Source organism: Syzygium oleosum, unplaced genomic scaffold (assembly GCF_021117445.2).
Source record: "Syzygium oleosum isolate NSW1041296 unplaced genomic scaffold, Sole_v2.1 Sole_v2.22, whole genome shotgun sequence".
In the NCBI taxonomy this organism is placed as follows: Eukaryota; Viridiplantae; Streptophyta; class Magnoliopsida; order Myrtales; family Myrtaceae; genus Syzygium; species Syzygium oleosum.
In genome coordinates, this window is record NW_026607506.1 from 5,755,761 (window position 1) to 5,782,524 (window position 26,764).

The 26,764-nt window shown below is 42.4% G+C and overlaps 2 protein-coding genes and 1 pseudogene across 2 annotated transcripts; all 3 read right to left on the bottom strand.

Moving 5' to 3' along the window:
• Positions 1-1,067: 1,067 nt before the first annotated feature.
• LOC115666698 (disease resistance protein RPM1-like) lies at positions 1,068-3,781 on the bottom strand. Its single transcript, XM_030588378.1, has 2 exons — positions 1,992-3,781; positions 1,068-1,878 (listed from the first exon to the last, which is right to left on the bottom strand). The coding sequence occupies exons 1-2, from the start codon at positions 3,779-3,781 to the stop codon at positions 1,068-1,070; spliced, it is 2,601 nt and encodes an 866-aa protein (XP_030444238.1).
• A 9,692-nt stretch (positions 3,782-13,473) lies between these two features.
• LOC115662897 (uncharacterized protein At4g26485-like) lies at positions 13,474-14,613 on the bottom strand (annotated as a pseudogene).
• A 9,610-nt stretch (positions 14,614-24,223) lies between these two features.
• LOC130140863 (serpin-ZX-like) lies at positions 24,224-26,757 on the bottom strand. Its single transcript, XM_056321412.1, has 2 exons — positions 26,368-26,757; positions 24,224-24,667 (listed from the first exon to the last, which is right to left on the bottom strand). The coding sequence occupies exons 1-2, from the start codon at positions 26,755-26,757 to the stop codon at positions 24,224-24,226; spliced, it is 834 nt and encodes a 277-aa protein (XP_056177387.1).
• Between the last annotated feature and the right edge of the window lie 7 nt (positions 26,758-26,764).

Below are 26,764 nucleotides of genomic sequence, written 5' to 3' on the forward strand. Positions count from 1 at the left end.
ATCGAGTCCTAAAACTTTCAAAAAGTGCAATCGAGTCTTAAAACTTGTCAAATTGATCAAATCAAATCATTTTGTTGAATTGCACTTTTTAAAATTTTTAGGACTAGATTGCACTTTCGTAACAAAATTTAGGACTTGATTGCACTTTTTGAAAGTTTTAAGACTTGATTGCACTTTCGTGACAAATTTTAGGACTACATTGCACTTTTTGAAAGTTTTAGGACTCAATTGTACTTTCGTGACAAGTTTAAGGATTTGCAGTGCACTTATCCCTAAAACAAAAATTAGCACATTAAAAGATAATACTTAAATAATATTAATAATTTTACTCGAAGTTCCAATTATATCTCACAGTATATAATGACAATGAAAGTGGCATGAGAAGAAGCCCAAAAGAGAGTTCGGGCCCATTCTTAGAGACTCTCCGTCTCTATCTTTGTTAATCAAATTGAAGATTTGCCTCCACTCAAGAATATGACATTGGCCAACCAAAAGGACAGAGGTTAAGAATATGAAACTCATCAGAGGAACTTGAGAATGGGACGTATTACTAGTTCAATTCAATGCAAGCGCCAAGTTGCTTTGTTTAGAGCTAACTTGGGTACCAAGTTGTTTTACAATTTCTTTTACCACATGGCAATTTGACATTTATCAGTAAATGCAAAACAAAAAAAAAGAAATAATTAAAAGAAAACCTCAGATTAACCCACTTTTAAATGCCAATTAGTACACGGTCTAGAGCTTTGATTAGTGAATAAAAGCAGCAATCCAATGGATGCCACGCCATTATCATCTCATAATGTAGGAAAACGAATACATGAACCAGTAAGCAACTTCAACAAGGAAATATCGAGATTGACATTTGAAGTCCAAGTTATTGAGAGCAGAGAAAGCCAAACGAAACTGAAATTACAGAGTTTCGGATCAGAGCTCATGACCCATAACTATGGTAAAAAGCAGCAACAAAGGACACTAACACGCGTACTCCGTGCTCGTGTGATGGCACTGATCAAATTAGCCGAGGCTGAAATTTGAAGAGAAACACCACAAGGCATGAGGCTGTAGTTTCAAGAAAGATTCTGGGGCAACCAATACTGATCCTTGCTTAGAGTGTAAGAACGGATGACCCTGACGTGCCTGACCAAATTGAGATCTTCACTGTTCTTACGGAGCCGATCGATAAACTCCCCATTCATGTCGTACAGAAGCAGTTCTTGGAGATTAGTTAGCATTTTTATACCAAAGGGAAGCGTATCCAATTTCTCGCACTTGCGAAATGTCAACTTTTCAAGAGCAGGCATTGCATTGACCTGCACATCCACAATGCTCAGCTCGCTGAATTGTTCAATCTGAAGCATCTTCAGTTTCCTGAACGTGTTCGCCTTGAATTCTAGTGTTTGCCCCGTAAAAGCATCGACCATATTGAGATCCATCAGATTAGGCAAGTCTTGAAGAGCTTGAAGCGGATTGATGTTTGATCTCGACCACTTTAGGCAGACTTTGATGAGACTCTCCAGTGAAGAAACCCACTTGGGTAACTTTTGCAGTTGCCCTTTTAAGTAAAGGTGCCGAAGAAACACAAACCCGGGCTTGATCTGAATATGATCCAATTCAAGATGGTCCCCTGATTCTGCCCTTAGATCAAGTGTCGAGAGATGCTCCATTTTCTGGATGGACTCACAGACTTTTCTCCCATCCTTGCTCTTCAAATTTATGAGTCCGAGCTTCCTTAGATGGATCATACCATCCAATTTCTCAATAAGCTCAGTTGTAGCCATTACGAGGGACAACTTCTGTATGTTAGATAAGGCCCCTCTTCCACTGAGCATCTCTACGCCCTTTGCACCATCAAAAGTCATGTAGTTCTTCACGTCATATCTATAAACAAGCAGATGACACAAACGGTGCAACTGAAAAATGCTCCCTGGAAGCCGCGTGACTCTTGTTTGTTGAGGTCCAAGGTTTCGAGGAAGGCAAGCTTCTCTATGAACTTGGGAACTGTCTTGATATTTGTCTCTTGAAAACTCAGGTACTTTAGAAGCACAAGTTCTTTAACACCGTTGGGGAAATCCTCCAGCGGAGCGCCTTGCATATCTAAAATCCTTAACAACTGGAAAAACTTTAAGCTCGGAAACTTTCCTCGCCCGAGCATGAAAGCAGACCGAACGTGTCTTAATGTTTGACTAAGTTCAACATTTGTGCGGATATCTGTTTGAGCAGATAGGCGCCGGATTCTTCCCTGTGACGATGAGCTTCTTTCCGATGCAGATCCGACAAAGTTCTCTTCCTCAGCCTTGTCAATGATGAATTCGTGAACAATATTCAGGACACGGCAACTTCTCACCCGTCCTTCGATATCCTTCGCTGTCACATCAACCAGATTCCTCTGAACGAGCTCATTAAGATAATTCTCTGCAGTTTCCTCCAGAGATGTGTTCCTCGCTTCCTTCACGAATCCTTCAGCTATCCATAGGCGAATCAATCTTTGCCGCTGAATCGAATAGTCCTCAGGAAAAATACTGAAGTACAAAAAGCAGCTTCTTAGATTGCTCGGGAGGTACTTGTAACTTGGCAACAGAATACTCCCAATAACAGGAAGATTGGCTCCGAGGCTGTCGTGCAATTTCTTCCATTCATGTGGAATTTGCCCCTTCTTTGACAGAAGGTTGCCCGCTGCTATGACTGCAAAGGGAAGCCCTTCACACTTCTTAATTATTTTCTCGGACCAATCCTCCAACTCGGGGGGGCAAATCCCATTGCGGCTCCAGAAAGCCTTCTTACCAAATAAATTAAATGCTTCTTTCCATGGTAAACCATTCAGTTGGTGGACATAGTTGGGGTATCCGACACAAGACTCGCCAACGCCACTGTTGCGAGAAGTGATCAATATTCTACTTCCGCTGGAACCAATCTGTAATTCATTTACAATCTTTTCCCAATCTTGCATTCTCCATATATCGTCCAGAACAACAATGAACCGTTTCTGCTGCATATATTTACTGAAAATTTCTCTAACGGCGACTCCTTTTATGAGAACTGACCCATCCATCCCAGGAAAGAATTGTGTCAATATGCTCCATAAAATCTCCTCGCGCTTAAAGGAAGGAGAGACACGCAACCAAGCATGGAAGTCGAAATGCCCCTGAACTCTCTTGCACTCAAAAACCTGCTTAGCGAGAACAGTTTTACCCGAACCAGGAGGGCCCGCAATGGAAATTGTGGAAAGCTTGGGTTCTCCGGATAGCAACTGATCACGAATGCATTCCACATGGCCTTCGAAACCCACGATATCATCTTCTTCAACAACTCGGTGGGCCAAATGATCTTCAGACCCAACACCAGAGGTCCCGCTTTCTCCAGAAGTAGTATTTCCAGTGCGGAGAGGTTCAAGATATCCAAAATTTTGGATTTTAGTTCTAATTTTTTTGATCCTGGAAGACATTTTATGAAGGACTACCCTTTGCTGGGGAAAATGAGTAGCCCCGTGTGCAAATTTCGTGATCATGTGCGTATGCACATGGTGCGGCACGTGGAACATGAAGTCATCAAAAGCATCCTCAATATCATATGCCAAATCTCGAATTTGGTGTACCTTGTCCTGATGACCCTCGTTGCCTTGAGTTCCTTCTTGGTCCCTCAGGAAAGCTCGCATGGTCTTCAACCATCTCATGATGCAATCAATATCCTCCTTGACATCTTTTTTCCGGTTGATCTCTTCGAGGATTAAGGAGGAGACTATCTCCACCAATCTCAGCGTTGCTTCAACAGCTAGGCTAGCCATTTTCGCTCCCAAACACCACGAAGGAGAAAAGGAAACCTTTCAACTGTACAAACTGTTAGCCTCCGTAAGGCACTTGTCTTATGCAGGAATCTTTCGAAGACTTTGACTTATAAATAACAAATACGGGTGGGAAGAGTTCAAGCAAAATTGAATTCAGTTCTAACCTATTGAAAAGTCTACGGTGAAAACAGGCACTTTCAGGGAAATTTATTGGCTGACAGCTTCATTGAGGTAATGAATTGGTCAGAGTTCTAGAAGTTGTGAAAGATTCTTTCCTCAAGTTGCATTGTGCCACAGACAGCTTAGCAAGAGCAAAGAGGCCTACTATCTCCACCAATCACGGTGTTGCTTCAACATCTAGGCAAGCCGTTTTCGCTCGCCAACACCATGAAGGAGAAAAGGAAACCTTTCAAGACAGTGAGCCTCCATAAGGCACTTGTCTCATGCAGGAATCTTTCGAAGACTTTGATTTATAAGTAACATATACGGGTTGGAAGAAGTTCGAGAGAAAATAAATTCAGTTCTAACCAATTGAAAAGTGTACGGTGACAACAGACACTTCCAGGGAAATTTATTTGGTTGACTGCGTCATTGAGGTGATGAACTGGTCAGACTTCTAGAAGTTGTGAAAGATTCTTTCCTTATGCTACAGACAGCTTAGCAAGAACCAAGAAACCTTTACTGCACACTAGCTGTTCCGTCTCTCGTATCCCACATAATCCCAATTTCTTGGATGCAAAAATTATTTGCAGACTCAGACATGGCTATTAAATATTGATTAATGCAGAAAGGAGGCGATCAGGACGACCAAGATGCCGATCATTCACGAAGAGCAGATTCCTTCGACGGTCCCATTTGCTATGTACTCGTGTGCAGATAGTCTACTCGCATCAATTAACCCAAAACTGAAACAGTAAATAAACACTGTAGGCTCTGTTGATCTCGGCATTGTTAGCACAAGCCTAAAACTTCTACACAAGAATGTTGTCCTGGGACCAAAATGGTCACAGCTAATCACCCTCGAAAATGTTTTCCTAGTCAACGAAAAATATTTTCTTACAAAAGCTTAAATTTAGGAAAATGATTTTCTTTTTTAAAGATATGGAAAATGTTTTCCAAAATATGACTAAGTATCGGTGTTTGTATCGAAACTTTACGCTTGGGCACAGAAACCATAACGTTGCTTCCTGGGTCCCGGCGTTCAAGACCAGGTCTCCGGCGGCCAGGCCGGAGCCCCTGGTGCCCACACTCGGGTCCATTGAGGCCGAGCCCAAACTCCTAATGCTTGTATCCGATGCTCCGACACCCGAACTTGGGTCCATAAAGGCCGTGCTCAGGTCCCTGACGCTCGAGCTCTAGTCCCGAGCCTCAAGCCTAGGTCCACAAAGGTCATGCGCGGGTCCTCAGTGCTCGAGTTCAGGTCCTTGATTAATGAAACTTTTAAATATTTTTAATTTTTTCTTTTCCTTTCTTTTCTTCCTTTTTCTTTTTGCTTCTTCTTCGGCCAGTTGCTGGCCACGATGATGGGCGGCGAGTTTGGCCCTCGCCAGATTAGGCAAGCTCACGGCCTCTGGCAGCGAGGCTTGAGCCTCGCTAGATCGAGCGAGCTCAGGGCCTTTGCGAGGTTCTTGCTTGCTCGAGGTCAGCAAGCTCGGACCTAGCCAGATTGGATGAGCTCACGGCCTCTGGCGGCGAGGTTCAAGGTCGTCGACCTCGGGTGAGGCTTGAGCTCACTTGTGGTCGCGAGGTCAACAACTGGCCAAGGAAGAAGCAAAACAAAAAAAAAAATTAAAAAATACGAAATTTTTGATAATTTTTCCCATCAGATTTTCCTTACCAAACGACTGAAAATACTTTCAAAATCATTTTCAGGTTTCAGCCAAACACTGGAATGAAAATATTTTCCAGAAATTGTGCATTTTCTGCAAAACAAATGGACCCTTAAATCATTGACATATTTCCCATATATGATTATTAGCTATTATTTTAGGGTTTAAACCACGATTTTAGTGACAGAGTCAATCTTATTATAATGGGCCTTGTTAGGATAATAGTATTTGGGTCACTATGAGAGTAATAACATATTGCGAGTTACGAATACTTGAACGAATGAACCACACAACAATTTACAATTATTTATTATTTATTTTTTTATAGTCCATAATAGACTTGGTAGCATAATAGTATTTGGGCCACTATGAAAGCAACAACATGTTGCGAGTCACAAATTATAGTCCAGATCCGGCGAGGTCGGGCCTCGCCCGACCATGGCAAGGCTCGCCCTCGCCGCAGCCTCCGGCGAGGGCTCGAGCCTCGCCATGGTCGGGCAAGGCCCGACCTCCTCGCCGGACCAAGGCGAGGCTCGCCCTCACCGCTGCCTCCGGGGAGGGCTCGAGCCTCGCCATGGTTGGGTGAGGCCCGACCTCGCCAGATCTGGCGAGGCCGCCCTCGCCAGTGGCCGACGAGCTCTGGCCAGTCGCTGGTCCGGCGACCGGCCAGAGGAAGGAAGTGACCAAAAAAAAAAGTGGAAAAAAAAGAATAAAAAGGAAAAAATATAAAAATTAAAAAAAATTAAAATATTATTAAAGTTGTCCACATCGGCGCCGGTGACCGGCCGCCGGCCGGCAGGCGTCCACGTCAGCAAATTCCGGTCAAAATTGACCGGAACGACTAAATTGGCGCAAAAACAAAATGTTTAAGACTGAATTGGCACAAAAAAAAGGTTTAGGACTAAATTGGCACCAATGCAAAAGGTTTAGGACTAAATTGGCACTAATGCGAAAGGTTTAGAACTTTTCCCGTCATTATTGATTTGGTGAAGGGCCATAAATAGGCAGGGCAATTTTGTAAGATTAGCTTTGCGCACCTCCTCCCTCATCCTCTCTCATTGCAATAACCTGAATAGTCCCACTCTGTGAACCGTGCCTTCTCAGCCAAGCGCAGGCCTGGTTCCTCAGCCAGCTTCTCTATTTCCCACTTGTCGAACGGATGAGCTGTCTTATGGGTCACATGAACCTCACCGTCCTTCGTTAGCATCAGCTTGGCGCATTTCAGAAACCCTCTCACCGGTTCCCGGTAGCGCCTGAAATATTAACCCTTCGTCGCATTAATTTATTTATGTGATCTATAAATCAGTATAGACCAATGTAGGTTGGTCCAAATCGTCTTGTTTGATTAACTTCACTATCGAACATAGAACATGCGTGCTTACTCAATTTGGAACTTGAATGCTCCCGACCGCAAAATTTAGCGTGCGGGAAATTGGAGACAATTCGGTCGGAAGGTTTGTTTTTGTGAATTGGGCGTTGGGTCATGGCATGGACGTCTACTCCATGCAGGACAGCGGACCCGGACCATCCAATTGGTCCAAATTACTGCCCGCTCTACTGAACAACATCTTCAAGTACTCCGTTCGACCAATTCATATGCAAATTAAAAAGAAAAGATTGTACAAATACAAAATTTAAGTTAAACCGGTCAAGTCTATGACCGACGAAAAATGTTTCATGTAGAAAAAGAAAAGTTTCTATAACGTGAAACAATCTTCTATTCCGCCCGATGGAAGAGAATATCTTTGTGTGGGACTATGTCTTTCTACTAAGTTGCAACAGAGCATATTTCTTCTAGAACATGATTGATCGGAATATATCAAGACAAGCACATATCAGGTACCTCTAGATTGACAAGGAAATTTTGTGCATACACGAGTCATTTATACCATTTCTGGTGTCATCGTTAGTTGTTGAAGGTAACCCTAGTCCCTGAACAGACGACAGAACACTGGGATCAATGGAATTGTAGTTATGTGTCTCCTAGTTTTCTTCTTAGGGTTTCTGGGTCAGGGTTCATTTAACAAGAGCATTACAAACCCCTTCTCGTCGGAAAAATTTCATTGAAACTACGTACATTTGGCTCGAGCATGCATGAAAAAGTACGTCATTGTCGAAACAAGTGTAAAAAAGTACTCCATTCCTAGCTAGATTGCAAAATTAAAGCTTTCTTTTAAGCACTGCTGGAGATAACTGCTTAGAACTACACTAAATATACAACCAGGTGATCATTTGGGTCGAGCATGCTCAACATGATCGGCTGAGCTCAAGTTAAGCAGAGCATGGCGCAATGCATTCCGTGATCATTTTGCTAAACTTGTGAGTAGATGCTTCTCCAATTGGGAAAGTACCATGACACTTTGCGCCTAGGCCTCTCCGATTGACTTACCCTCGATAATCTCACACGGAGAACGGCACTTTGTCGACCAAAAACATGCCTTGTTTTGACGCAGCGTTCCGCGAATAATTCAAGCAAAACCTTGCTTAGAGAGAAAAATCTCGAAATTCAATATTGATGATAAGAATGTTCTGTCTTCAAAACAACCCTAAACACCCTTTTATAGGGGTTAAACCTAATTACAATAGGAAACCTAATCATAATAGGAAAGTTACCTAATATAAATTGGAAAGCGTAAAACATCAAAATTAGAAAACTGCCTTTTTAAATTAACTCATAAAAAATATCCGATGTCGTCGATCGGGTCCACCGGTTCTAGTCACATCACTGTTTCACCTTCCGTTTGGACTTCTGCCCATCCAATCGGTCCAGAAACGCACCATTAATAGATTCCGCATCATTCTCCTCTACTTGAAAAGAACTCGTCCTCGAGTTAAAATCAGGATCTGGATATAACGGCTCTGTGGACTCATGAAACGGTGACAAATCAGCAACATTAAAAGTGTTGGATATGCCCATGCTATGTGGAAGGTCTATAACATAAGCATTATTGTTGATTTTCTTGCTGACAGCGTAAGGTCCATACTTCTTTGGCCGTAATTTACTGTAAGATCCAGCTGGTAATCGCTCTTTACGAAGAAAAACCATGACTTGATCACTTACCGCAAACACCTGCTTCGGCCGATGCTTATCTGCTGCAGCTTTATACTTCTGATTAGCTTCCTCCAGCTTCTGTTTGACTTCACGATGCACCTCCACAATCTGTTTAGCCATATAATCCGTTGTTACACTTTTATCCGCTTGCTTAGGCAACTGTACCAAATCCAGAGTATGCTGAGGCGCCTTTGTATAAACAACAGAAAAAGGCGACCTGCCAATAAAACTATGAACTGCATTATTATAAGCAAACTCTGTTTGTGATAAAGCAACATCCCATTGCTTCGGCTTATCTCCACAAATGCTTCGAATCAAGTTTCCCAGAGTTCTATTAACCACCTCTGTTTGCCCATCAGTCTGCGGGTGAGCTGTACTACTGAAATTCAAAGATGAATCAAACAGTTTCCATAAAGTCCGCAAAAAATGCCCTAGAAATTTACTATCCCTATCTGAGGTAATAGACTTGGGCACACCATGCAAACGAACCACTTCCTTGAAGAATAATCTGGCCACACTTACTGCATTAGAAGTTTTCCTACAAGGAATGAAGTGTGCCATCTTGGAAAATCTGTCAACCACAACGAAAACAGAATCCACGCCTCTTTGTGTCCGTGGTAAACCAAGCACAAAATCCATGGACAGATCTTCCCATATATTGTTAGGAACAGGTAAATGCATTTACAGACCTATATTCTTAGATTGACCCTTAGCAGTCTGGCAAACTTAACACTTTTGTACGTACCTACTGACATCTCTACGCAACTGGGGCCAGTAAAATCGCTCCTGGACTGCAGCAATAGTTTTATCACGACCTAGATGTGCAGCTAATCCACCATCATGTAAATCGCGAATTACCTTCTCTCGTAATGATGTTCGAGGAAGGCAAAGCTGGTTGCTACACATCAAATAGCCATCCTGCACATAAAATTCTTGTACAGGTTGACTAGCAGCACATGACTCCCAAATTTTTTCAAAGTCATTATCATCTACATAACAGTCTTTCAACTGCTCAAACCCAAAGATGTCTTGGCTTAATGTAATCAACAAGCCAGCTCTCCTACTCAATGCATCTGCTACGACATTATGCACACCTGACTTGTGCTGTAATCTGAAAGGAAATTTTTGCAAGAATTGACACCATCGCGCATGCATATCTTTGCTAATCCTCTTCTGACTATTCATATACTTAAAAGCTTCATGATCAAAATAAAGGACGAATTCTTTCCTAATCAGATAATGCTCCCAGGTCTTCAAAGCCCTTACGACAGAATAGAATTTTTTATTATAAGTGCTCCACTTCTGCCTTGCGTCACTGAGCTTCTCACTAAAATAGCAAACTGGTCTGCGCTCTTGAGATAAAACAGCTCCTATACCCACTCCACTAGCATCACAGTCCACTTCAAACAGTTTATCAAAATCAGGTAAAGCAAGAACAGGTGCAGTACATAACTTCTCCTTCAAAATAGCAAAACTATTCTCAGCTTCCTCTCCCCATAGAAATTTGCCTTTCTTCATACATTCAGTAATTGGGGCTGCGATAGTACTGAAATTCTTAATAAATCGCCGATAGAAAGTAGCTAACTCATGAAAACTCCTAACGTCAGAAACTGTTTTAGGAGTCGGCCACTCTCTGATTGCTCTTACCTTCGCCTCATCTACCTCAATTCCTTTAGCAGTAATAATAAACCCCAAGAATAACAGCTTATTAGTTAAAAAATTGCACTTCTTAAGATTAATATATAGCTTATTAATCTGTAAGGCTGTCAACACCTCCCTTAAATACATCAGATGATCCTCCTCGGTCTTACTATAAATCAGGATATCATCAAAATAAACTACAACAAATTTGCCAATAAAAGATTTCAGAACCTGATTCATAAGCCTCATGAAAGTGCTTGGAGCATTGGAAAGTCCGAAAGGCATCACCAACCATTCGTACAACCCCTCCTTTGTTTTGAAAGCTGTCTTCCACTCATCTCCGGGCCGAATCCGAATCTGATGGTATCCATTCTTCAAATTTAGCTTCGAAAATCACTTAGCACCGTACAACCTATCCAGCATGTCATCCAATCTTGGAATTGGAAACTTGTAACCCACGGTTATTTTATTAATAGCCCTGCTATCTACACACATCCGCCAACTCCCATCTTTCTTAGGAGTCAACAAGGTCGGAACAGCACATGGGCTTATGCTATTCTGAATGTGTCCCTTTCGCAACAACTCCTCCTCCTTCTCTTTTAGAATCTCGCTCTCTTTTGGACTCATCCTGTAGTGCGGTAAATTTGGCAGACTAGCATCAGGAATTAAGTCTATATGGTGCTGAATATCACGCATAAGCGGTAACCCATCTGGAATCTCTTCAAGCATCAGTTCGCTAAATTCCTTCAATAAAGGTTTAACTGATTCGGGCTGCTCCTCCACTTGTAATTCAGCCTCAGTCTCAATTGCTTGTTTCACGACCAGCACGTAAATCTGTCGGGTCTCCTTAACCTCAGCTTCAAATTTCCTCGTAAGGGTAACGAAATTATTTTCAGCAGCTTGTTTTCCTTTGTTCTTTAGTGGTAGCAACGTATACTTCACTCCATCCTTCACGAGGTTATACTGATTGCTTCTTCCTGAATGCTGAGCATCTACGTCAAATTGCCACGGTCTCCCAAATAACACATGACATACATCCATGTCTACTACATCACAATACAGCTCATCATGATATTTACCGATGGAGAATGGAATTTTGCATCGTTCAGTCACATGAATGCTTTCCGCTCCAGATTTAATCCATCCTAACGTATAGGGATTAGGATGCTTCTCCACGGGTATCCCTAGCTTCTTCACTGCCTCCTTCCCAATGATATTCTCCATACTTCCACTATCAATAACCACAGCAAAGATCTTTCCCAGAATGGTGCACCTGGTTCGGAATAACTGATGGCGCTGCGAATCATCTTCTTGTTTTGGGGCCAACATCATTCTACGCACCACACAGTTTACTTGCTCCTCTTCTTCATCTTCAAAATCATCGTCCTCACCATCCGACGCACAGCAATATCCATCTTTCGCCTCTTCTCTCGCTGCTACGTTTACGGTCTTTCTCTGAGGGCATTCATTAGAACGGTGCCCATGCTGATTACACCTGTAACACTTTATCGCGGCTGGTTTAGTATAAGGGTTAGGGTTCGCAGTTTTCTGTGCTTGCGTTCCCTTATCCCTCGGCTCGTTCATAGGGCGCTTTTCTACCGCCTTATCTTCCTGATTTCGCCCTGCGTTGAAGCGATTATTGAAACTGCTCTTTTCTACCGAACTGCTCGAGCTGCTACCTCGATAATTTTCGTAGCCTCTTCTTCCCCTATCTTGCTGCATCAATTTTGCCTTCATCGCCATATTCTTGGCTTCAGTTAAATTTTGCAGAAACTGCACTCCAATTTTATCTCGAATGAAGGGTTTCAAACCATCAAGATATCTGGCCACCTGCTGTCCCTCCGTCTCTAATAAATTATTCCGCTCCGCCAATCTCATAAATTCGGCCGTATACTTATGCACAGTCCGATTGCCCTGTTGACAACGTTGGTATTGCTGGAACATAATCTGCTCATAGTCGGGTGGAAGGAATTCTTGCTTCAGCAGCCTCCTCATCCTAGTCCAAGTTCGAACTCTCTCTTTCCCTTCTCGTTCTCTCCTATTCTGTAATCTCTCCCACCATGCAGACGCACCGCCCTTTAATCTACAGGCTACTAATCGCACCCTTTTCTCACCAGGGGTCTCCATATAGTCGAAAAATCTATCTATATCAGCAAGCCAATCCAGAAATTCTTCTATGCCCAGACTACCATTAAAATAAGAGATATCGACTTTCAATTTAAAGTCGTTACCTTCACGATCGTCATAGCGTCGTCTTCCATCTCTCCGATCATATCCTCTTTGAAATCCTCCATGACAACGTCTGCCGCCATAATCAGCACGTTCCTCATCAAAATTTTCAGTTTCTTCTTCTTCCAAACTCTCTCGAAAACAGAGGGTTATTCGCTTTTGGGACGAATGTGCCTATCAACGGGATCACCGCGAGCAAGATCTCGACACCCGGCCTTCTGTCGTTCCGCCGATTCCGGTTCACATCAACGCCGAGACCTTCGAATCGTTCTGTTAACTCGTCAAATCGTTCTTCGAAACGACAAAGACTTTGATCGAATCGTTGATTCAAGCGTTCCATTAAACGCTGCTCCAAACGTTGCAGCGCGTTGTCCCCAAGGGTTGGGGCTTTAGTCTCCTGAGCATCGTCGCGAAGACCACCGCCAGTCGCCATAGGCTTTGATACCACCTGACGCAGCGTTCCGCGAATAATTCAAGCAAAACCTTGCTTAAAGAGAAAAATCTCGAAATTCAATATTGATGATAAGAATGTTCTGTCTTCAAAACAACCGTAAACACCCTTTTATAGGGGTTAAACATAATTACAATAGGAAACCTAATCATAATAGGAAAGTTACCTAATCTAAATTGGAAACCTAATCATAATAGGAAAGTTATCTAATATGAATTAGAAACCTAATCATAATAGGAAAGTTACCTAATCTAAATTGGAAAGCGTAAAACATCAAAATTAGAAAACTGCCTTTTTAAATTAACTCATAAAAAAAATCCGATGTCGTCGATCGGGTCCAGCGGCTCTAGTCACATCACTATTTCGCCTTCCGTTTGGGACTTCTGCCTGTCCAATCGGTCCAGAAACGCACCACTAATAGATTCCGCATCATGTTCCTCGGCCAGCTTCTCGATTTCCCACTTGCTGTATGGATGAGCCGTCCTCTACATCACATGAATCTCTCCATCCTTGGCGAGCATCGTTTTTCGCATTCTTCAGGCAGCCTCGCACCAGCGCAATGCATTCCGTAATCATTTTTGCTAAACTTGTAAGTAGAGGCTTCAGCAATTGGAAAAGTCTGATAACGCTTTGCGCCTGAGCCACTCAGATTGACATACCCTTGATAATCCCACACGGAGAACGGCACTTCGTTGACCAAAAACAGGCTTCGTTCCTCGGCCAGCTTCTCAATTTCCCACTTGCTGTTTGGATGAGCCGTCTTGTGCGTCACATGAATCTCTCCATCCTCGGTGAGCATCGTTTCCGCATTCTTCAGGAACCTCGCACCAGATCTCGGTGAAGCCTGAAATCAGATTTTCCTTTTATTGCCTTCGAAATAGTGAAATTTGCAATGTAGGATAGATCATAACAGACAAAAAGATAGATCAAGGCACAAGTTTATGGGACAATAACGAAATGCTCGAGAGTCGAAGACTAACTCAATCTGTAGTAAGGATGGGTCGGGCCTGTAGAAGCCAGCATGATGAAAATTGTGGACGATTCGATCGAAGGATTTGTGCTTAAGAATGGGGGGTTTACTCATGGTATGAGCGTCCACTTCATGCAAAACGGTGCCCCCAAAGCCCTCGATCGTTTCTAAGTTGTCAATCGCTGATGTTGCATAACTCATCCTTAACGTAGCTAAGGATAAAAAGGAACATGAAAATTTTACTAAAATGAGAACTAGGATTAAAACTAACGGACAGCCTTAGAAATGGTAAGGATAGACAATGCTTTAGGTTGTCGATTTCGATATTGTTAGCGACAGGCATTGGGCTCTGGTGTAAGTTGATGTCTATTTTCTCCGACATACGATTGACTGAATGCGCCAAGAAATGGCCGAGACATGTGATTTTGCGCAGGTACCTCTTGAGTCGAACGAGGTGGCGACCATGTTAACAGCGGAGCCGAATTTCCTGGCCGTGCAAGCTGCGAAGGAAAAATCACCCTCGCCCGCAAGCAGTATCCTGTGGAAATTGCTGTAGTGCTTGATGCGTTTCTCTCGTCCGACATGTCCATTCAAGCTGTTGTGCTTAATGCGTTTCTCTCGTCGGACATGTCCATTCCCATCCAAGTTCGCCTCTGCCATCAATCCAAACCTTATCAGTTTGGAGCTAAATGATTACAGTTTCTATCGATCCTGTGTCCTGATGCGTGCATGCAGGTGGGTATGTATAGCGTTTCGAGTGTCTTCAACACCAGAGGTCACTACGCGTGATCAGAACAGTAAGTGCAAGCGCTCGGCTCAATGGAAAAAGCAGCTATGTCTCCTGGTTTTATTCTTCCAAAATTACGGTTTGAAAGCTCATTTGCCGAGAAGCTTGATAACTCCATGCATGAACGACCTTTCACGTCCACAGGATCTTGAGAAGAGTAGTGGCAAGGGGACTGACCAAGATTACTTTGATGCCCCTAAGACTAGTATAAGCGACAGATTTTCGTTTACAAAAAAGAAGATGGGTACATTGCAGTCTAAGCTCAAATTGAGCTCGCATTGGAATCTAAAAAGTTCAGCGAGAACATTTTTTTTTTGGGGTTTTGTAACAAAATGGGATTAGCCCTAGGTTTATAAAATCTTTGTTCACGGGGACACGGCACCTATCTGATCTCCTTGTAATGGAATTGAATTATGAAGAGGAAGTACGATCTTATGAATGTCATGTAATGATCTGTTTGGTATGACAAAATGGAATGTATTCGCAGAATGGAATGGATAAAGAACCAAATGCAATGAAATACTGATTCCAATACTTTTTTTTCCATGAAACGTGGGAATTGAACGGAATTGATGTTATTGTGTTCGGTTATGAGATCAAGTTTGGTGGGAATAGAATGGGTTGGAATGAGAATTTTCTAACAAAATTAATTTGCACTACACTTGCATTAATTACATTATAAATCATATAAAAATGTTTTAATTTATAAAATAATATACAAATATCATCTTAAAACAAAAATTAATACATTAAAAGATAATGCTAAAATGATATTTAAAATTTTACTCAAAGTTCCAATTATATCTCATAATATATGTTATTACAATTGAAGATTTTCTTCCAGTTAAGAGTATGACATCGGCCAACCAAAAGTGATGTCGAAGCGTGAAAGAAATTAGGCTAAACAGAAGAATTGAAACGAAATGAGGAACAAACTGTTCTCTCAATCGAGTAACAATCAAATTATCCAAAATATGCTCAAACGAAACCCTAAAACAAGCTTATATATCCCCAAACCTAACCCTACTAGGATTAATAAACATCAAAACGCAAAATTACGAAACTGCCCTTTACTAAATTAACCCATAAAAAATACTAAATAATAGAAAAACCCATCTAAACGATCCCAAATCGCGAAAATCCATCGTTAATCACAGCAATAGCTGTAAGTATTGATCAGCATGCCGTTTCGCTTTAGCCGACCAAATTTGAGCTCAATCCGAGATTGTTGACTTCGAGCCCGTCGGTCCGTCTAGTCGCATAACGGGTCCGCCGGTCCCCTAGGTGCATCATCCTCCCTTGCTAGAGAAAGATTCGTCCTCGAATCTGCTTCGTCTTCATTGTCGTCAATCTTTTCAGGATCTTCTTCCTCTTCAGCGTAGTAAGGTGACAAATCTGCTACATTAAAAGTTCCGGATACATTATACTTACCCGGCAAATCAATCTTGTAAGCATTGTCATTAATTCGCTCCAAAACTCTGAAGGGTCCATCAGCTCTAGGTTGAAGCTTGCCAAACCTACCTGCTGGAAATCGTTCTTTCCTAAGGTGAATCCAAACTAGATCACCTTCCTTGAAGACGACTCTTTTCCTGCGCCACGTGCTGCTTATACTTCATGTTCTGCATGTTGATCTGATTATGGACTTGGGAATGCAGCTCTTTGATATGCTTTGCATGTTCTTCAGCTTCCGAACTAAATTGCTTGAGAATTGGTATCGGTGTGAGATCCAATGGAGTAATTGGATTACGCCCATAAACCACCTCAAAAGGAGTCTTGCCTGTAGTTCGGTTCTCAGATCTGTTATATGCAAATTCTGCCTGAGGCAATGCCAAGTCCCACTATCGCGGATTATCTCCAATCAAACTCCGCAGCAAATTCCCTAAGCTTCGATTGACAACTTCTGTCTGACCATCAGTCTGAGGATGATGAGAGGAACTAAACTTCAAACTTGTGCCCATGTACCTCCAAAGAGTGCGCCAGAAGTGACTCACAAACTTCACATCACGATATGAGGTTATGGACTTAGGAATTCCATGCAGCTTAACAATCTCCTGCAGAAACAATCGAGCAATCTGTGAAGCATCATAGGACTTGCTACACGGGACAAAGTGGGCCATCTTCGAGAACCTATCGACAACCACCATTATTGAATTCTTACTCCGCTGCGTTCTTGGCAAACCCAAGACAAAGTCAAGACTGACATCCTCCCACGGTGCAACTGGAACAGGTAGAGACATACACAGTCCAGCATTAGTACTCTTGGTCTTTGCCACATGACATACCCTGCATCCCTCTATAAAACACGTCACGTCATGCTTCATCCGAGGCCAATAAAAATGTTCACTCAATAAGGCCTTCGTCTTATCCACGCCAAAGTGCCCAGCTAAACCGCCTGCATGTCCCTCAATAATAATAGATTCTCTCAAAGAACATTGAGGAACGCACAATCTGTTACCTTTAAATAGGTAACCCTCCACGATCTGAAATTGCTGAAAAGGCTCCGTTTTGCTCTTCCTCCAGATATCCCCAAAATTAGGATCATCAACATATAAATCTTTAAAAGCATCAAAGCCTAGAACTTTTACCTGCATTGTAGACAGCAAAGAGTGTTTTCTGCTCAATGCATCTACCACACTATTTAGCACTCCCGCTTTATGCTTGATGGAAAAACTGAAAACTTGAAGGAACTCCACCCACTTCGCATGCCTTGCGTTCAATTTGTGCTCATGAATATTTTTCGGAATCTCCCAATTTGTAATAGCCTCAACCTTAGCTGGGTCCATCTGAATGCCCTCCTTAGTTACTATATATCCCAAAAAGGTCACACGATCAGTCAGGAAGTGACACTTCTTGGTATTAGCATATAATTTCTGCTCCCTCAATGTCTCGAACACCCTTCTCAAATTCTGCAAGTGTTGATCAGTCGATGCACTATAAGCCAAAATATCATCGAAATATACGACGACAAACTGGCCAATAAAAGGATGAAACACCTGATTCATCAGTCTCATAAAGGTGCTCGGCGCGTTAGATAACCCGAAAGGCATCACCATCCATTCATACAGACCATCTCGAGTTTTAAAAGCGGTCTTCCACTCATCTCCAGGACGCACCCTAATCTGATGATATCCACTCCTCAAGTCTATCTTTGAAAAGATAGTCGCTCCATACGTGATCAATTAAATCATCAAATCTCGGGATAGGAAAGCGATACCGATCGTGATCTTGTTGACTCTCGCTATCCACGCACATTCTCCACAACCTGTCTTTCTTAGGAACCAACAAAGCTGGCACTGCACAAGGGCTCATGCTCTCTCGAATTGCACCCTTTTCTAATAGTTCCTGCACTTGCCTCTGCATCTCCTCATGCTCCTTAGGATTCATTCTGTAAGCTGCCTTATTAGGAATAGCAGCTCTTGGAATGAGATCTATACAATGCTGAATGTCCCTCATGGGTGGCAATCCAGGTGGCAATTCCTCTGGTACGACATCAGCAAACTCCTCAAGTATAGGCAGAACTTGAGTTGAAATTTCTGGACTATCAAGATTCTGCTCCATGACTACAACAGCAAAAAGCTCTGGGGCATTCACCGCCTCCTCCTGGAACTCTGATTTGGAAAGCATATTACTTTTCCATTCTTTTCTCAAATCTGAAGGACCCAGAGTAATGGTCCGACCATCCTACTTGAAGGTGTACGTATTTTTGAATCCGTCATGCTGTGTTTTCCTGTCAAACTGCCAAGGTCTTCCTAACAGAATATGACAAGCATCCATTGGAACTACGTCACCCCACATTTCATCAGTATATTTCTTCCCAATCGAGAACTGCACTAAACACCTCTTGCTCACTTTTACCTCATTCCCCTTCCTAAGCCATGACAGCTTATATGGTTAAGGATGTTCGACAGTTTTCAATCCCAACTTTTCTACCATAGTGGTAGATATCACATTCTCGCAACTTCCCCCGTCAATTATCATACTACACACATTTCCCCCACTAGTGCACTTAGTATGAAAGATATTATGCCTGAGCCACGATTCATCATCTACCTCAGCAATATTTAAAACCCGACGCACAACTAAAGACTCATCAGAATCGGCATAGACAATGTCCTCCTGATTTGGACCCATATCTTCTTGCTCTCCATCAGATTCATCATAAGTTGGGTCTTCATCAAAAGTTGGATTATCTACAAGTGTCACAAACTGTCGGTTCGGACAATCAGCAGCAAAATGCCCGAGTCCTTGACACTTGAAACATCGCTTGCCCTGCAGCTCCTCCCCTGCTAGATCCAGCACTACCCTGCTTTCCTTTTTTTGCAGATTTTGAACCAGCGCCCTTAACTGCCGCCAGGGCTGAAGAACTCCCTGCTTTCCCTCGGGACTCTTTATCTGACCACTTGGAACTGCTGCCTGACCACTTAGAACCGCTGCTATACCACTTGGACTTACTGCTCTTTCTTTTAAACTGCCCCTCCACCTTTAGGGCTAGTTTGCACACATCCTCATATGTCCAATACTGCTGTAATTGGACAACATCAGAGATCTCATATCGCAGCCCTGCCAGATATCGAGCAATCGTCTGCTCGCCTTCCTCCGCCACATCACAATGCATCCGCAAGCGATCAAATTTCTCTGTAAATTCCTCAACTGTTTTATCACCTTGCTTTGACGTTATGATACTCGATAAACGCCTCTTGCCTATAATGGGTAGGCAAAAAAAAATTTTGCAACAACTTTTTCATCTTCTCCCAGCGATCCACCTTCGGCTTCCCCTCTCTAGCGCGTTGCTTTTTCACGTGTTTCCACCAAATCGAAGCATGTTTTCGCAGCCTAATAGCCACTAACTTCACTTTTTGCCCCTCGGTTAGGTCTTTAAGATAAAAAATCCGTTCTACCGTATGTAACAAATCAATAAACTCATCAGGATGAGCCTTACCATTAAACCCGGGAATCTTAATCTTCATCCCGAAATTTTGAGAAGAGCACTGATTTCTAGGTCGTACTCCTCGATTCTGCCCCTGGTTCAGAACCCCGAATGGGTTTACGTCCTCCTCTTCATCATCGGATGGATCCTCAGATTCTACTTCTTCTTCGGATTGAGCGTCAAGCCCTGCCTCCACAAGACGTCGCTCCAAATCCTGGATTTGCCTTCTCTATTCTTGAATTTCTATATCTCGCAGGTCTTTCAGACGTGGCTGTTCATCTGCATCAGGAACAACTCCACGCCCCCGGCCTCCACGAGCACGCTGTCTTCGACCACCTCGATTCTGTTTAGCCATTGATTCAGGTAACCTATGCTCTGATACCAATTGATGCCGAAGCGTGAAAGAAATTAGGCTAAACAGAAGAATCGAAATGATAACGAGGAACAAACTGTTCTCTCAATCGAGTAACAATCAAATTATCCAAAGTATGCTCAAACGAAACCCTAAAACAAGCTTATATATCCCCAAATCTATCCCTACTAGGATTAACAAACATCAAAACGCAAAATTATGAAACTGCCCTTTACTAAATTAACCCATAAACATACTAAAATAATAGAAAAACCCATCTAAACGACTCCGAATCGCGAAAATCCATCGTTAGTCACGGCCATGGCAGTGAGTATTGATCAGCACGCCGTTTCGCTTCAGCCGACCAAATTTGAGCTCAATCCGAGATCGTTGACTTCGAGCCCGTCGGTTCGTTTAGTCGCATAACGGGTTCGCCGGTCCCCTAGGTGCATCAAAAAGAAGAGAGGTTAAGAATATGAAACTCATCAGAAAAGCTTGAGAATGGGAAGAATTACTAGTTCAATTCAATGCATGCACTAAGTTGCTTTGTTTAGAGCCAACTAAAGTACCAAGTTTTTTTACAAATTCTTGAACCGCATGGCAATTTGACATTTATCAGTAAATGCAAAAATAAAAAATAAAACAAAAGAAAACCTCAGCTTAACCCACTTTTAAATGCCAATTAGTACCCGATCTAGAGCTTTGATTAGTGAATAGAAGCAGTAATCCAATGAATGCCAAGCTCATGGTCTTATTTTGTTAAAGACCATAGGTTACTTCTTGAAGATCCCCATGATCTGGTGGGGATCTTTTATCATCTCTTTACATATGAACCAGCAAGCAACTTCAACAAGGAAGACTCGAGATAGACATTTGAAGTCCTTTTTATTGAGAACAAAGAGAGCCAAACGAAACTGAAATCATAGAGTCCAGATAAGAGCTCATGACCCATACTTGAGGTAAAAAGCAGCAAGAAACGACACCAACACACAAACTCTGTGCTCGTGTGATTGCACAAATCAATTAGCCAGTGCTGAAATTTGAAAAGAAACATCACAAGGCATGAAGAAAGATTCTGAGGCAACCATAACTGATCCTGGCCAAGAGTGTAAGAATGGATGACCCTGACGTGACTGACCAAATTGCAATCTTCACTGTTCTTATGGAGCCGATCGGTGAATTCCTCATTCATGTCGTTCAGAAGGAGTTCCTGGAGACGAGTGAGCATCTTTATGCCCAAGGGAAGCATATTCAATTTCTCGCATTTGCAAAATGTCAACTTTTCGAGAGCAGGCATTGCATCCACCTGCACAGCCACCACGCTCAGCTCGCCGAATTGTTCAATCTGAAGTATCTTCAGTTTCCTGAATGTGTTTGCCTCGAATTCCAGTGTTTTCCCTGTAACAGCATCGACCATATCAAGCTCCATCAGATTAGGCAAATCCTGAAGAGCTTGAAGCGGGTTGATGTTTGATCTCGACCACTTTAGGCCGACTTTGATGAGACTCTGCAGTGAAGAAACCCACTTGGGTAACTTCTGCAGTTGCCAAGGAGTGGCTCTGATACCATCTTGATAGGTTACAACGGGTGGAAAAACTGGAACAGGCTTGGAATAGAAATTCATTTAATAAAATAATTTCATTTTTTTATTTCTAGGATAAATTTTGGTCCAGAAATAGTTTTGAAACAGAAATGAGAAGTTAAAATTTTTACTTTTTGTTTCTGGAAGAGAAATAAAAATAACAACTCTATTTTATTACTCACCCTTGCTGCCTACTGCCGCCGGGAATAGAAATTTTGCGCCAGGAAAGGGACCCCAACCCATTATAAGCCCCAAAATATCTCCTTAGTTGCCCGAAGTGGGACTTTGCCCACTTTATTGACTGCCCAGTCGATGCCAGTTAGACATGACTAGTACACCAACCGTGGATAATCAGACTTTGTATGGTTGGTTTTGAATATCAAGAAACGTTGGAAGTTCCCCCAACAAACACTAAGGCATTTGTCGAACACTTGATGTGCATGATGAAACGCTGATCCTTTGTCCAGTGTTCTTGATCATGTTCAACCCCAGAACGTGAACGGCGATTGCAGCTCCGTGCCCAAGTGTTTGGTGAGCGTGGGATTGCCCTGCATTGGTGTTTGCTTAGATCGTGTGTCGCCCGCATTCGGCATCGCCTGAAATTCATGCTTGAAGCGGTTCATTGACATCACATTGCTCGAATTCGATCGTGCGTGCGAGACAAAGGGGTGTGCTTGACGCCATGGTGCAAGTTTTAGCCCTGTGACAGCCGTTGTGGCGCCACCGCGGAGCGGCGGAAGGGTGCTTGCCCTCGCCAGTCGGCAAAGAGGGCCGCCTTATAGAATCATCCCCCAACCCTCACTCTGCTATCTCCTGTTTAATTTTTGCTTTTTTTTGGGTTAATTTCACAAAAAAATAATAAATTTATTTCAAACTAATTTTTTTATCACAAAAAATCCCAAACTGGTACATCTGTAACAATTTTATCCTCTATTAGTTTTCGTTAAATTTTACTGTCAAATTTATGAGTTAGATGACACGTGGCAGTTGATGGGTATTAGTTTGGGGTTTATACTCCGTTTGTCACATGTGTATTAGTTTAAAATTTTTCGTAGTATTAATTCAATTTAACGGAGGGTAAATTTATCACAATGTATCGGTATGGGGTTTTTGGTAGTTAAAAATTAGTTTGGACTAAATTTGTCACAAGTATAACAGTTTGAGATTTTTCATGGTTAAAAAAATTAGTTTTGAGTAAATTTGTCAAATGGTACAAGTTTGGAGTTTTTCGTGATATTAACTCTCTTTTTTCGGGTTTCAAATTTGATTTTGTTTTTCAATTTTCAATTTTATTAATTTTAGTTTTTTTTTAAAGATTTTCCTAGACGGCTTACCAAAAAACGACTTTCATTTTGATGTGCAAGAATTGAAAAAAAATTACTAAAAAAAGAAACAGAGGACAAAGAGAAATATAAAATAATACTTAAATGATATTTATAATTTTACTCGAAGCTCCAATTATATCTCACAATATATATTAGGGATAATGACACAAAAAGTCCATGAATTTTGACCCAATGTACAATTTAGTTCCTGAACTTTTAATTTATTCAATGTAGTCCCTAAACTTTAGCCTAATGTTCAATGTGGTCCCTGAACTTTTAATTGTTCAATGCGATCCCTAGACTTTTGGTACATATTCGATTTAGTCCATAAACTATATGAAAAATGTTCAATGTAGTCCCTAAACTTGAATTAATGAAAGGACTACATTGAATATTTTCATATAGTTCAGAGACTAAATCGAACATGTACTAAAAGTTCAAGGACTACATTGCATATTTGGTTAAAGTTCAGGAACTACATTGAACAAATTAAAAGTTCCTAAATCAAATTGCACATTGGACCAAAATTTATAGACTGTTTGTGTCATTTTCCTTATATATTATGACAATGAAAGTGGCATAAGAAGAAGCCTCTCTATCTCTCAAAGCCTTTCGCACGACAAGATTGTTGTGGGTGATCTCAACCATTGGATCAAAAGCAATCGATGTCGACCATCGGATGACAAAATATCCCTGTCGTAAAATTAGAGTAAATTGTGTTAAAGTCATGTTGGTCCACAATTTGGACATGTTCCTACTTCGCGCTTTCCTACGGTAGCGCATGCTTCTTCGCACGCGGGCGATCTTGACCGTTGGATAAAAAAACACGGTCGTGCCAAGTTGTTTGACAATTCCTTGAACCACATGGCAATTTGAATGCCAATTAGAACACGGCCCAGAGCTTTGATTAGAAAATCAAAGCTGTAATCCAATGAATGCCGAGCCCATGGTCTTATTGTGTGAAAGACGAAAGATTACTTCTTGAAGATCCCCATGATCTGGTGAGGATCTTTTATCATCTCATAATGTAGGAAAACAGATATATGAACCAGTAAGCAACTTCAACAGGAAAGAATCGAGGGTGACATTTGAAGTCCTTTTTATTGAGAGCAGAGAAAGCCAAACGAAACTGAAATCAAAGAGTTTCAGATCGGAGCTCATGACACGACCCATAACTTAGGTAAACAGAAGCAAGAAACGACACTTGCACACATACTCTGTGCTAGCGTGATTGCACAAATCAATTAGCCAATGCTGAAATTTGAAGAGAAACACCCCAAGGCATGAGGTTGTAGTTTCAAGGAAGATTCTGGCGCACCCATAACTGATCCTCGCCTAGAGTGTAAGAATGCATGTCCCTGTCGTGGCTGACCAAATTGCGATCTTCACTGTTCTTCCGGAGCCGATTGATGAACTCCCGGTTCATGTTACACAGAAGCAGTTCTTGGAGACGAGTGAGCATGTTTATACCCAACGGAAGCATATTCAATTTCTCGCATTTGGAAAATGTCAACTTTTCGAGAGCAGGCATTGCATTGACCTGCACAGCCACCATGGTCAGCTCGCTGAATTGTTCAATCGAAAGTATCTTCAGTTTCTTGAAAGTGTTCGCCTCGAATTTCATTGTTTGCCCCGTAAAAGCGTCTACCATATAGAGCTCCATCAGATTAGGCAAACCCTGAAGAGATTGAAGTGGGTTGATGTTTAATCTCGACCACTTTAGGCCGACTTTGATGAGATCCTGCAAGGGAAGAAACCCACCTGGGAAACTTTTGCATATGCCCTTTTAAGTAAAGGTGTTGAAGAAACTCAAACCCGGGCTTGTCCTGGATATGATCCAATTCAAGATACTCCCCTGATTCTGCCCTTAGACCAAGTGTTGAGAGATGCTCCATATTCTGGATGTTCTCCCATCCTTGCTCTTCAAATTTATGAGTTCGAGCTTCCTCAGATCGATTATCCCATCCAATTTCTTAATAAGCTCAGGTGTAGCCATTACAAGTGACGACTTCCGTATTGTTGGAGCTCAAATTTGGCTAATTGGGCTAGAAGAAAGAAGGAGTACAACCGGCCCAAAAAATTGGATAATGAAGTCGCACAAGGCCTGTAACGACCTGGGTCCCACTCGCAAGATATTGTCCGCTTTGGACACTAAGTCCTCACGGTTTTGTTCCTCTGAGGGCAGCCCATACTACCCCCAGAAAAGGCCTCTTGCAAGTTAAGGCTTCCCAAACCCTTATAAACTAGTCCAGGACTCCCCCCTAGGCGATGTGGGACAAGAGACATGCCCCCCCTTGCCATCCTAGAAGCCTGCCAGGAGCCACTCCTTGTCCAGGCCCTCTGGCCCCGACGACCACTCCCCACCCTCGTCGGACCGGGTCGTTACAAGCACCGTGTGGAAACCAGTAGCAGAAGCTGTAGAACTAATTTCCAATTATAATTTCCAGAAACATCTACAATGACACATCTCACTCCGGTCTACAGCCATACTGAAATTGCTTGATCATGACAAGTATGCAAATATCCAATTAGAAATGATAGCGTAACCTGTGATTGGGGTTCCCACAGCGAGAGGGCAATGTATTATGTAATAACTATGCTAAATTTCTTTTCCTAATATGGTCATTTCGATTTCTTTGTATTTACATGATCTATGGCTACGGTGAGAAGTGCACAGGAGCCAGATGCAATATCAATATTTGCCCCTGCTACAAATTCCCATGTAGTAAATCTGTGGAAAATCAGTACATTGATGATGAATGGGAAGGTTAGGAGGGTAAAACTTGTTGCACTAGCGAGTTGCAATCTGGGAGCATAAAGTTTACGTCTTTAACATGCTTAGAATATGACAGAAAATAGGAAATCCTTGTAAATGCACCTACAGGGCACGATCGTGGTCCCTTCCAACTTGATAGCTTCAAACAACATCATCTAAAGCCCTGATTAAGTAAACTTTGTATGATTGTTGACCAACGCATCTGGATTGAACTTTTTTCATTTGAAGCTTACCAGAGTTTGTGACCATTCTTTTATGTTCATCATGTAGGCCTCTAACACAAGGTTACTATGAGCTCACTTTAGCGGATTTACATGTTGTTTGTGCATGTTTGGATTATACTTCATTAAGAAAGAGCTATTGCCTTAACATTCCGGGAGGTTTCTGTTAAACAAGTAAACCAATTACGAGCAGTATTTCAAATCCCAAACCGAAGAAAAATTAGAAGAGGAAATGATTTTCAAAACTGTTTTCACGAATAAAACATATTCTTACGTTTCAATCCACGGAAGAGCGTTCCACCCACGAAACAGCAAATGGGTAGAACACCTAGTTAAAATATCTAAGCACAGTCACTTCAGCCTCCCAGAACCATCCGACCAAAGAAACCAAGAAAGCCGCGCATGTATTCGACCCAATAAACAGAAGAAAGAGAAAGAACTAACCTTGGTTTTGAAATCAGCGAAATTAGTGGCCGCCTTATAAGACGCGTCCACCACCTGTTGGAAAGAAGGCCTAAGAGGCAACGACTTATCGATCCAAATGCCGTTCGCGAAGGACAGCTTGGGCCCGCCGGCGGCGCTGTCGTCGGCGAGCACGACGAGGAGGAGCTGAGAAGCTAAGGAGTGGAGATGGTCGGTGGATTTGGCCTTGAGGAAAGAGAGGAGCTGGTCCTGGGTGGGCCCCGCGGAGCCGGCGGCGATCAGGCCGAGCACCATGTGGATGGAGAGGGGAGAGAAGACGAGGTTGGAGTCCTTGGCCCCGGTCAAGAGGAGCTGCTTGGAGAGGGCGAGGGCGGCGTCAGTCTGGTTGGCGATGGATTCTCTCAGATCCATTTTCTGG